The sequence below is a fragment of the Heteronotia binoei genome, chromosome 13, assembly GCF_032191835.1.
Source record: "Heteronotia binoei isolate CCM8104 ecotype False Entrance Well chromosome 13, APGP_CSIRO_Hbin_v1, whole genome shotgun sequence".
In the NCBI taxonomy this organism is placed as follows: Eukaryota; Metazoa; Chordata; class Lepidosauria; order Squamata; family Gekkonidae; genus Heteronotia; species Heteronotia binoei.
Window position 1 is genome coordinate 18,655,568 of NC_083235.1, and position 12,079 is coordinate 18,667,646.

Here is a 12,079-nt window from a genome sequence, read left to right on the forward strand (position 1 = left end):
TTTTCCCCACTCACTCTTCCCCCTCTCCTTCCCCCTCTCTCTTCTGTCTCACTTCCCCTATTTTCCTCCCTAGCACTCTCTTTCTCCTCTTATTTTCTTTCTTTCCTCCCCATCTATCCCACCGCACTTTCCCCTTCCCCCTTTTTTATTTTTTACTCGGCTTCTGCTGGCACTGCATTGCTGCTGCTTCCATCGTCCTGCCTGACTTCTCTTTCGCCTCCCACCCCTCTCTTCGCTTTCACCAGTGCCAGATAAATAATTCTCTTGTGTCCCCTCCCCCTCTCCAAAAGCCGCATCCTTTGGGGTTTTCATTTCCCAAATTAGCTTAGAGGGTAAGAAAAAATGGGATGAGTCCCCTTTTCACCTCCCCCTCCCTGTTCCCCCCACCCCTGAAGGGAGAAGCCAGTTATTCTTCCAGTAGCAGCTGCTGCAGCAGCCCCCTTATGATTGTTTTCTTTTGTGAGTTGCCAGATAGACTTTATAAAATCTTGTCCATTTTCTGACACCACTTTCTGTTTCAGTGGAAAATGTTGCATAGACTTGTTCTTACTGGGGCTGGGTCATGGTGATGGAGTGTGTGTGTCAGCGAAAGGTTTGCAAAGGCAGGGTGGGAGTTACCTGACTTAGTGTGGTGACTTGTTACTTAACATTGTGCTCTTCCAGGATGCGGCAGCGCAGCAGTTCTGATGTACAGAACTCCCTTTGGAGTTCAGTTGTGCTTGTCACACCCTTGCTCCTAGCTCCACCCCAGTGTCTCCTGGCTCCACCCCCAAAGTCTCCTGGCTCCACCCCCAAAGTCCCCAGATACTTCTGGAATTGGACTTGGCAACCCTATCTTAGAAACAGGAAAGTAACTTTAGATGGTGCTTTAGCAGATTGAATGGAATCAAAGTTGGTGGATGGAGGAGAGGGGATGAATCTTTCTGGTGCCTGCAGCCAGATCCTTCCTCCCTACTCTAAAATATTTTAAGGAAACAATATCCTTTTAGAATTTTTGACTGAATAGGGCTTAATGTGAGGTGGCCTCTATGACATTACACCCTTATATGGTCCCTCCCCTCTCCAAACCCGGCCCTTCCCACGGTCCAACCCCAAATCCCCATGAATTTCCCAACCCATATATGGCAACCCTATTTTGACAGGAGCAGGTTTCCTTGCTGTGACTCACGGCAAAAGGTATCCTCTGGCTGGATGTGTGCTTTGTGGTTTTTGTTTGCTTTTTTTTTGTTTGAGTCATTGTTGTTCATTATATTTATTTTTGTAAGCTGCTTTTGAGTCCCTACCAGACAGAATAGCAGGGTAATAAATAAGTAATTTGGACTTGAGTTTTGAACAGTTACATAGGAGTTTGGGATGTCCAGGTAAATGAGAACTTTCAAATGCCAGGGGTGGTTGGGATTTTAGTTGAACCGACTTGTGCCCAAAAGGCAGGTCTGGTGATCCTTCAAGGCTTCCAGCCTGAGACAGTTGTGTGATTGATCCCCTTCGGGTGTGTCAGGCTGAAACTGAACTCAAACGTTCACCTTTCCATCGGAGCTACGTCCCAATTTAAATTCATCTTGACAATCCGCATAGTTCAGCAGTGAGGTGAGGGAGGCAAAACCTTGCTGGATCAGAATGAATTGAGACGTGGGGATGCCAGGCTCCAGGTGGGACCCGGAGATCTTTGGGAATTGCAACTCCTCTCCAGACTACAGAGTCAGTGCTCCTGGAGGAAAGTGGATGCTTCGGAGGGTGAAAGCTGTGATATTGTACCCAGCTGAGGTGCCTGTCCTCCCCAAGCTTCACCCCCAAAGTTCCAGGAGTTTCCCATCCTGGAGTTGGCAGCTCTACACCCCCATATCCTCACTGGTGGCTATGGGGTAGGGTTGCCAAGTCCAATTCAAAAAATATCTGGGGACTTTGGGGGTGGAGCCAGGAGACTTTGGGGGTGGAGTCAGGAGAAGGGTTGTGACAAACATAATTGAATTTCAAAGGGAGTTCTGGCCATCACATTTAAAGGGATTGCACACCTTTTAAATGTCTTCCTTCCACTGGAAATAATGAAGGATAGGGGCACCTTCTTTTAGGGCTCATAGAATTGGACCCCTTGGTCCAATCTTTTTGAAACCTGGAAGGTCTTTTGAGGTGATGGATGCTCTGCTGCAAATGTGGTGCCTCTACCTCAAAAGACAGCCCCCCCAGAGCTCCAGATACCCACAGATCAATTCTCCATTATTTCCCGTGGGTATTAGTCTCCATAGGGAATAACGAGTGCCCAGCAGACATCCCCCCCCCTTGCTCTCTGATGACCCTGAAGTGGGGGGGGGGCCTCCAAACCTGGGGATTGACAAACCTACTATGGGGAAACTTGGTAACCCTAATCGAGCGGCACTGGATTCTTTTTTTCCTCTTCAGCGAGGGAGCCTTCCTGCCCCTTAGTGAAGCAAGCCTGCCTTTCAGGCAACCACATCCTGTTCGGGGAGAAGGAAGGCTGAGAAAGACTAAGAAGAGCTTGTTCTCTTTATTTCGTGAGCGCATGCCTCTGTTGTTGTTTCCTTCCCATTTGTAAATTGCCGTTGAAGTACAGAGAAAAGAACTACATGCAAGGAAAGGGCCATGAGAAGTCCCCTACAGTTTTCTGCAAGAGTAAAAAATCTGGTCATATTTATACTGCAAACATAGATTGCTTTTTGAATTACTTTAACAGTCAAAACTTCATCTCCCTCCCTGTTTCAGAGAGCTCTGAGAGAGAGCAGGTAAGAAGTGCTATAAGGGTGAGATTTGGCTTTCTAAACAGCTGGGGAAGTTGCTGAGAATTTCTGAGTTGGTGTGACTGTGATTGCTGAAAATTCTGAGTTTGTGGTTGCTGGGGAACTGCTGTTTGTTTGGTTTGAGTGGGCTGAAGGTGATTGTTGCCGATTGATTAGGAGTGGCTGTGTTCCTGGGGCAGACTGAGTTCCCACCCTCTTTGCATTATTAAGCTGCGCCTTGCCAGAGGCGTGCGCTGAAGGGCGAGAGGTAAAGGGCTCTTGGCCTGTGGCTCTTAGCCTGGGTTGTGTGTAAGGACCAGGAACCCAGATCCCAATTTTCCTTGTGTTCCCAATAAGGTAAGTAGACCCTCCAGAAGGAGAGACACAAAATCAAACAGGATTTAAAAGGGGACTATATATTTTAAAAAAGCTATCATGAAGGTAGAATGCCAGCAGGGGGGTGGTGGCATTCCAGTATTTTGCACATGTATGACTATCTGCCCACAGGACAGAAGTCTTGGGTGTGTGCTCGATGCAAGGAGCTCCTGGTCCTCAGAGAATGAGTTCGTATCCTTGAGGCCGAGGTACCTGACCTGGAGAAGCAGAGACAGTCAGTTAGGCACTTGGAGAAGACTCTCGGGATGTATTAGATGAGCCCCACTCTGAACATGGCAGCCTCATTGCTGCCAGGGAACATGAGGGTCGAGAGGGAACAGGGCACCGTTCTGAGGATAAGGGGAATGCGCCCTCAGAAGGGACCTCTTCTTCAGTTGGTGAGTGGGTATCCTTTCCTGCCAAGGAACCATCCCTGGGCAGGTGATTCGATCCTTAAGCAAGTAGACAGCTGGGTGGCAAAACCGTGTACTGACTGTATGGTGACTTGCCTGCCTGGTGTGAAGGTAGTGGCCATTACGCGTGTTGTAGATAGGCTGATAGACAGTCCTGGGGAGGAGCCAGTGGTAGTGGTGCATGTTGGCACCAACGATGTGGGGAAATACAGTCCTGAGGTCCTGGAGGAAAAATTTAGGCTGCTAGGCAGGAGACTTAAGGCCAGGACCTCCAAGGTAGCCTTCTTAGAAGTGCTACCTGTTCCACATGCAGGGCTGGAGAGACAGGCACAAATTAGAAATCTCAATGTGTGGATGAGACGATGGTGTAGGGAGGAAGGGTTTAAGTTTGTTAGGCACTGGTATGCTTTCTGGAACAAGAGGGAGCTGTACAAAAGAGACAGTCTCCACTTGTCCCCAGATGGAACCAGGCTGCTGGCGCTTAAAATCAAAAAGGTGGCAGAGCAGTTTTTAAACTAAATTTTGGGGGAAAGCCAACAGGAGATAAAATGTCTCTGGTTCAGGAGGACTCATCTCAAAGAGATGAAGGGTTAGCTGTTACTTTTCTACCGGGTAATGGATCAGAGTTGTCCACTGAGATGGTGACAAACAGTATGAACTGTCTGCCAAAGTCTCGAGGCGGCAGGAGGAAGGTTGTGGGCCTAACTTGCCTGGGAAATTATAGATGTTTGTATACAAATGCTAGAAGTGTTCAAAGGAAAATTGGTGAGTTGGAATGTTTAGTGTTGGGGGAAAACATAGACATTGTGGGAATTTCAGAATCTTGGTGGAATGAGGAGAATCAGTGGGACACGGTGATTCCTGGATATAAGTTATATTGGAAGGATAGGGAGGGAACGGTTGGAGGTGGGGTGGCTCTGTATTCAGAGAGGGTATACAGTCCAGTAAGACTGAGGTTAGAGAATTAGATTCCCTTCTAGAAATGCTTTGGGTCGAAACAGAGGGCCCAAAAGGAAATTTAACTATGGGAGTTTGTTATCGCCCACCAAATCAAAAGAGAGAGGACGATTATAATATGATGGAAAGATTAGACACGTAAAAACTGTGTCATAATAGGTGATTTTAACTGCCCGCAGATTGATTGGGTCAATATGTGTTCAGGTCGAGAGAAAGAGATTGAGTTTCTAGACACCCTCAGTGACTATACTATGGAGCAGATGATCACAGAACCTACCAGAGGTGGGGCGATCCTGGATTTGGTCCTAAGTAATGCCCAAGACTTGGTGAGAGATGTAAAAGTGATTGCACCACTTGGGAGCAATGACTATAACGTTATTGATTTCACCATTTGTATAAATAGGGAGTTGCCCCAAAAGACCAGCTCAATTACATTTAACTTTAAAAGGGGTAAATTCTCTGAGATGAGGAGGCATGTGAAGAGAAAACTGAAAGGAAAGGTAAATACAGTCAAAACCCTTGGGGAAGCTTGGAGGCTATTTAAAACTACAATCCTAGAAGCTAAGATAAAATATATATCACAAGTTAGGAAAGGCACAACCAGGTATAAGAAAAGGCCTGCATGGTTAACAAACAAAATAATGGAAGCTGTAAAAGGTAAGAAGGACTCATTTAAGCGGTGGAAAGCTAGTCCAAGTGAGATTAATAAAAGGGAACATAGGCTGTGGCAAATCAAATGCAAAACTGTGATCAGGCAGGCAAAAAGGGATTATGAGGAGCATATTGCAAAAGACATAAAGACCAACAATAAAAATTTCTTCAAACACATTAGAAGCAGGAAACCAGCCAGGGAGGCAGTGGGGCCCTTGAATGACCAAGGGGTAAAAGGATTACTGAAGGAGGATAGGGAAATGGCTGAGAAGCTGAATGCATTTTTTGCCTCCATCTTCACTGTGGAAGATGAGAAGTATTTGCCCACTCCAGAACCACTGATTTTGGAAGGGGTGTTGAAAGACCTGAGTCAGATTGAGGTGACAAGAAAGGAGATCCTACAACTGATGGCATACATCCAAGAGTTCTGAAAGAACTCAAAGTTGAACTTGTGGATCTTCTGTCAAAAATCTGTAATCTTTCATTGAAATCTGCCTCCGTTCCTGAGGACTGGAAGGTAGCAAATATCACCCCCATCTTTAAAAAGGGTACCAAAGGAGATCCGGGAAATTACAGGCCGGTCAGTCTGACTTCAATACCGGGAAAGTTGGTAGAAACCATTATCAAGGACAGAATGAGTAGGCACATTGATGAACACAAGGTATTGAGGAAGACTCAGCATGGGTTCTGTAGGGAAGATCTTGCCTCACTAACCTGTTACAGTTCTTTGAGGGGGTGAACAAACACGTGGACAAAGGGGACCCAATAGATGTTGTTTACCTTGACTTCCAGAAAGCTTTTGATAAAGTTCCTCATCAAAGGCTCCTTAATAAGCTCAAGAGTCATGGAGTAAAAGGACAGGTCCTCTTGTGGATCAAAAACTGGCTAATTAATAAGAAGCAGAGAGTGAGTATAAATGGGCAGTCTTCACAGTGGCGGACGGTAAGCAGTGGGGTGCTGCAGGGCTCAGTACTGGGCCCCATGCTCTTTAACTTGACAGTGTGCGATTGCAATAAAAAAGGCCAAAGTCATGCTGGGAATTATTAAGAAGGGAATTGAAAAAAAATCAGCCAGTATCATAATGACCCTGTATAAATCAATGGTGCGGTCTCATTTGGAATACTGTGTACAATTCTGGTCACCACACCTCAAAAAGGACATTACAGCATTGGAAAAAGTCCAGAAAAGGGCAACTAGAATGATTAAAGGTTTGGAACACTTTCCCTATGAAGAAAGGTTAAAATGCTTGGGGCTCTTTAGCTTGGAGAAACTTGACTGCGGAGTGATATGATAGAGGTTTACAATATTATGCATGGGATGGAGAAAGTAGAGAAAGAAGTACTTTTCTCCCTTTCTCACAATTCAAGAACTCGTGGGCATTCAATGAAATTGCTGAGCAGTCAGGTTAAAATGAATAAAAGGAAGTACTTCTTCACCCAAAGGGTGATTAACATGTGAAATTCAGTGCCACAGGAAGTGGTGGCAGCTACAAGCGTAGCCAGCTTCAAGAGGGGATTGAATAAAAATATGAAGTAGAGGTCCATCAATGGCCAATAGATTTGGACTTAAGAGCCAGTACAGTGTAGTGGTAAAGAATGGCAGACTCTAATCTGGAGAACCAGGTTTGATTTCCCACTCCTCCTCCACATGAAGTCAGTTGGGTGACCATAGGTCAGTCACAGTTGTCTCAGAGCTCTTTCAGCCCCAGACAGCACTGAGTTCAGGGACAAAAAATCTACTGTCCACTCCTGGACCAAAGGAGGCCAGGTTGCGTTTGACACGAGCCAGGGCCTTCTCGGTGGCAGCACCAGAGTTATGGAATGCTCTCCCGGAGGCCATAAGGGCCCTGCGGGACTTTCCTACATTCCGCAGGGCCTGTAAGACCGAATTGTTTCAACAGGCCTTCGATGCTTAAACTGAGAGAGCTGCCACCAGACATCAGCTAGAGTTCCCGGTGACCAACCGTCTGAAAAACAGAACCGCCAACATAGTAATGGTACAGCACCGTGGAATAGTTTTTAAATTTTAAATTTAAATTTTAATGGTATTAATGTTTTATAGATTTTATTGACTTATTGTTTTAAATCGTGTAAACGACTGTTGTATGCTGCCCTGAGTCCGCTTGCGGAGAAGGCGGGATAAAAGTCTAATGTAAATAAATAAATAAATGCAATAAAGCAGCAGAAGGAATGAATGGCATTGCTGATCCTGTGACATAATTTCTGGGCAAGTCCCAGATGTGGCAACCTGTGAGAGTGTTGGGACTAGGGAACAGGGACATTGAGGGGCATGTGGCATTGGCAACATCACCACATCACTTTGCATTTGCACCCAGAAGTTACAATGGGTAGCTCTAGGAATTGTTGGAAACTCTATGGTAAAACCGTAAGGATTTGAGTGAATCCTAGAGCTACCCATTGTCATTTCCATGGTAGCACACAGAAGATGGTGACATGTTTTTCTCTCTCACGCTGTCTCTTGAACCAGGAGCAGACAACAGAGATAACTGGTGGGAGACCTTCCACATAGCAGGAGACATCACACCCATCCCAAGACGCTCTAGGAAACCAACACATTTCTATGGTCTCTGTGAGCAATTAGATTCAGTGGCAGGGGATTGCCTACCTTCTCCTAGAATTTAACAACCCTAGACATAGCAGCACTTTCTACTCTTGCTTCTTTTCATGCACTTGGATATTTAGCACTACATTTGAGTGCATTTCTCTTGCCTCCCTGAAATCGTTTGCATTTATTTTATGTCATTACTCTATAGTCCCTGTTTCTCACTGAGACTCAAGGCAGATTACAAAATCTGAGAATGCAATAGAAACAGCATAAATAATACATGCAATAAACATTGTACTAAAATTGAACTGTGGTAGTGGAAAGTGCTCTCAGGTCACAGCTGGCTTATGGAGACCTCATTGGATCTTCAAGGCAAGAGACATTCAGAGGTGGTTTGTCATTGCCTTCTTCAGCGTCACAACCCTTGTATTCCTTGGAGGTCTCCCACTGAAATACAAGCCAGGGCAAACCTGATGAGATTGGGCTAGCCTTGGCTATCCAGTGTACAGAAGAAGAACAACAACAACAACAAACAATAACAATGTAGTTTTATACCCTGCCCTTCTCTCTGAATCAGAGTCTCAGAGCAGTTTACAATCTCCTTTATCTCCTTCCCCCGCAACAGACACCCTGTGAGGTAGGTGGGGCTCAGAGAGCTCTCACAGCCGCTCCCTTTCAAGGACAGCTCTGTGAGAGCTACGGCTGACCCAAGGCCATTCCAGCAGCTGCAAGTGGAGGAGTGGGGAATCAAACCTGGTTCTCCCAGATAAGAGTCTGCGCACTTAACCACTACACCAAACTGGCTCTCAGACTCTCCCTGAATTACTAAATTCAAAAACAGTGCAATAAAAACCTGTATGAGTGGAGTTAGGAAATTCTAAGTATAAGACATGACATGCATGGAGTTAGGAAACGATGCTGTCAGAGCTGGATCCAAGTTAGCAAAACATTTCTTGCCATCTGGAAAAGCTCTTGTGCACGGTGAAGACAGATATGCTCTTTAAAGAGAAGTCCCCGCGGGTTCTTCTCCTGTGGTGCAAGGCAACCGTACCACTCTGCCAATATTACAGCTGCCTTCTCTGTCAGCAACTCCTTTGGCCCCCAGTGAAATCTGGAGTGCATCCACATTCCTAATGGTGCGGCTTTCAATGCCTTCCAGGTTTGAAAGAAGGGCAAGGCCCTGGTGTAATTTTAACGTGACACCGAGGGCCAGGATGAGGTATGCATGGTTAGGTTCTGCATTTTGTTGTTGGAGCAAGGCTTCCCTCAAATTGCTTTTTAATCCTGTTCTTCCTTTCCAGACCTCAACAGTCAAGCGAAAGGAGCTGAGAATAAGAAACGCTACAGTGAGATTTTCCGGAGCTTGGACGCCCTAGAAATTTCTATTGGAAATGCGTAGGTATTCTTACCAAAAAAAAAAAAAAAAGCAGGCCATTATCTATGCAGGGCAGTGTGACTTGAGCAGTTCCAGAGTCAGAACCAATCTTCACTGGGGAAAGTGCAAATGTGATCAGGAAAATGACTTAGAATTGTCACCTAACCAGAGTTTTACTGACCTGTCCTGAATAAGGACATAAGAGATATTGGATCAGACCAATGACCCATCCCAGGCCAACGCTCTTGCCAATTTCGCACTCACCCTATGCCGCTTTGGCGTTCCTCTTTTCAGCGTGGCGTCCTTCCAATTTCCCACTATTTGCCCTGGGGCTTCAGCTTGTGCCACTGTTTTTGCGCAGCAAAGGCCGTTTTCGCACTGACCTTTTACTGGCGCGACCACCCTCTTGACACCGGAGGATCTGCCCGGATTTCGCACAAGAAGCGCCGGCGCACCCAAAAGAGCCAGCTACTTCTGTCGCGAAACCCGCTCAAACGTTTTCCTGCTTCTTGGCGGTTTCCGTTTGAGCGGGTTTCGCGACGGAAGTAGCCGGCTCTTTTGGGTGTGCCGGCGCTTCTTGTGCGAAATCCGGGCAGATCCTCCGGTGTCAAGAGGGTGGTCGCGCCAGTAAAAGGTCAGTGCGAAAACGCTCAAAGAGAAACTGGTTTTTAGCGGTTTCTCTTCACCTTGCAAAAACGGCGAGGCAAGGTGAAGCCCCGGGACAGATAGTGGGAAATGGGAAGGACACAGCACTGAAAAGAGGAATGTCAGAGCGGCATAGGGTGAGTGCGAAATTGTTACCCGGTGACCAAAACCCAGGTGCCATCAGGAGGTCCACCAGTGGGGCCAGAACCAATACTCCCTCTAAGTTGTGGAGTCTTGTGAGCAAAAAATCTACTTCGTGAGCTACTGGCATTAAAGTTGTGAGTAAGCAATTTGGCTATTGCATAAATTAATTTGCTCTGGGGCAATTCTTCCTGAGCTAAGTCAAAAATGTGTGAGCCAGAGGCTAAAAAACAATGAGCTAACACATTAACTCAGCAGGGCGGGGGGAAGGATTGTGGAACAAACAGCGGACAACTGAAAGTTCTGTATGGTAATGAAAACTGTGTAATAATACACACGTGGGAGAGGCATTCTGGAATGTTTTGGAGACTATAAAAGCAACTGTAACGGTGTTAGAATTCTGAACCGCTGGCGTTGCTTATAGAATGCCCTTTATCCAAATAAAATTCACTCTTGTGTTTGAGGCCTTGCCTGGTATGGTTTATTGGACTTGACTCACCAGAGAACACAAACCCAAGATTTGGTCAACATTAGGAATATTCCTAACCTTTAGTTCCAACCCCAAAAGAGGACATTTCCACATGAATATACCTTAGCTGATGGTGTCCACACCGTTCGAACACTCATTGCCAGGGCTTTTTTTGTAGAAAAAGCCCAGCAAGAACTTATTTGCATATTAGGCCACACACCCCTGACATCACCATTGTTTCACACAGGGCTTTTTAAAGGAAAAGCCCAACAGGAACTTGTTCGCATATTAGGCCACACACTCTGACACCAAGCCAGCCGGAACTGCGTTCCTGCTCAAAAAAAGCCCTGCTCGTTGCGATTAGAAACACGGTACTTTATCAGGATGACCAAAAAGCATTTTGGTGCACATGATCTTTTTTCTCTCAGCATGGGAAAGGTAATAAATTAAATAACTGAAAAGCTGCTGCTCTTTAAGGGCACTCAGAATCCTTGGCCTGAGGCAGTGGCCCGCTTCTGTTCAACCTCATATGTCATTTCCTTTGTTGGTTTAATTTTCTTTACAGGGCAGTCGATTTGTTTGTTGACGATATGGAGGACAACAGCACTGGAGACCCAAACACACAACCTGAACAACTGCAGGTATGAAACAACTCAGGACTTTTTTTTGTTGTTGCAGAAACTCCTTTACACATTAGGCCCCACACCCCTGATGTAGCCAATCCTCCAAGAGCTTACAGGGCTCTTCTTACAGGGCCTACTGTAAACTCTTGGAGGATTGGCTACATCAGGGAGGTGTAGCCCAATATGCAAAGGAGTCCCTGCTACAAAAATAGCCCTGGACTACACCGGTATGAAGTAACTGCGTGTTAAACCAACTGAATAGGGCTTTGAAAAGGGGGGAAGGGGCATTTTTTGAAGCTGATGGACTACTTTAAAAGTTCTGTCCCTAAATTCCACTCATCTCTTCTGTTTCTCAGACAGATGACAGTTTTCGTGAGCATGACAGAAATTCAGAGGCTGAAGAATCAGCAAACATGACAGGTAAATGCCAAGGAAGTAGAACAAAAGGACCAAATTCGAGTATGGATCTGCTCTATTAGTTAAAAATCAGTACAGATCTGCCTTTTCCTTAGAAACTCTTTTCCTCCACCCCAACACCACTAAGCAGAGAGGACAGCCTCCCACTCCTGCTGGCTCATTCCACCACCAGTCAGCTGTGCTGAGGGAAAAAACTGCAGGGACAAATAGGGGTTATCAGCATTGGTGGCAACGCCATGGCATCACTTCCGCATGATCCAGAAGTGATATCACACTGGACTATCCCCTAGCATTTGCCCAAATCTCTATAGGTTTCAAGGTGCTGGTCATATGGCCTGGGACCTGTCTACCTTCGGGACTGCCTCTCCCCATACATTCCCCAGAGAGCACTATGTTCAGGGTCCAAAATCTCCTTCAGATCCTTGGACTGAAAGAAGTTCGATTGTCCACCACTAAAGCCAGAGCGTTTTTGACAATAGCCTCTGCTCTGTGGAATGCCCTCCGCGAAAACATCAGGGCCCTGCAGGACCTGCCACAGTTCTGCCGGGCTTGTAAAACCGAACTATTTAAGCTTGCCTTCTACGGTTAAGAGGAGGTAGCAAATGCCCCACAGCACTGACAGAACAGGTATTCAGAAACATTGACATGCATCTTGGATTTTATGGTTAAGAATGTGTGGAATTGATTTTATTGTATATTGTTTTTAATATCCAATG

The 12,079-nt window shown here is 45.9% G+C and overlaps 1 protein-coding gene across 1 annotated transcript in view; it reads left to right on the forward strand.

Moving 5' to 3' along the window:
* GMIP (GEM interacting protein) overlaps positions 1-12,079 on the forward strand; it is a 104,017-nt gene that overhangs the window by 35,854 nt on the left and 56,084 nt on the right. Inside the window, exons 3-5 of the mRNA XM_060253428.1 lie at positions 8,995-9,088; positions 10,889-10,964; positions 11,303-11,366. Of these exons, the coding sequence (XP_060109411.1) occupies positions 8,995-9,088; positions 10,889-10,964; positions 11,303-11,366 (234 nt within the window). The remainder of the gene's footprint in view (positions 1-8,994; positions 9,089-10,888; positions 10,965-11,302; positions 11,367-12,079) is intronic.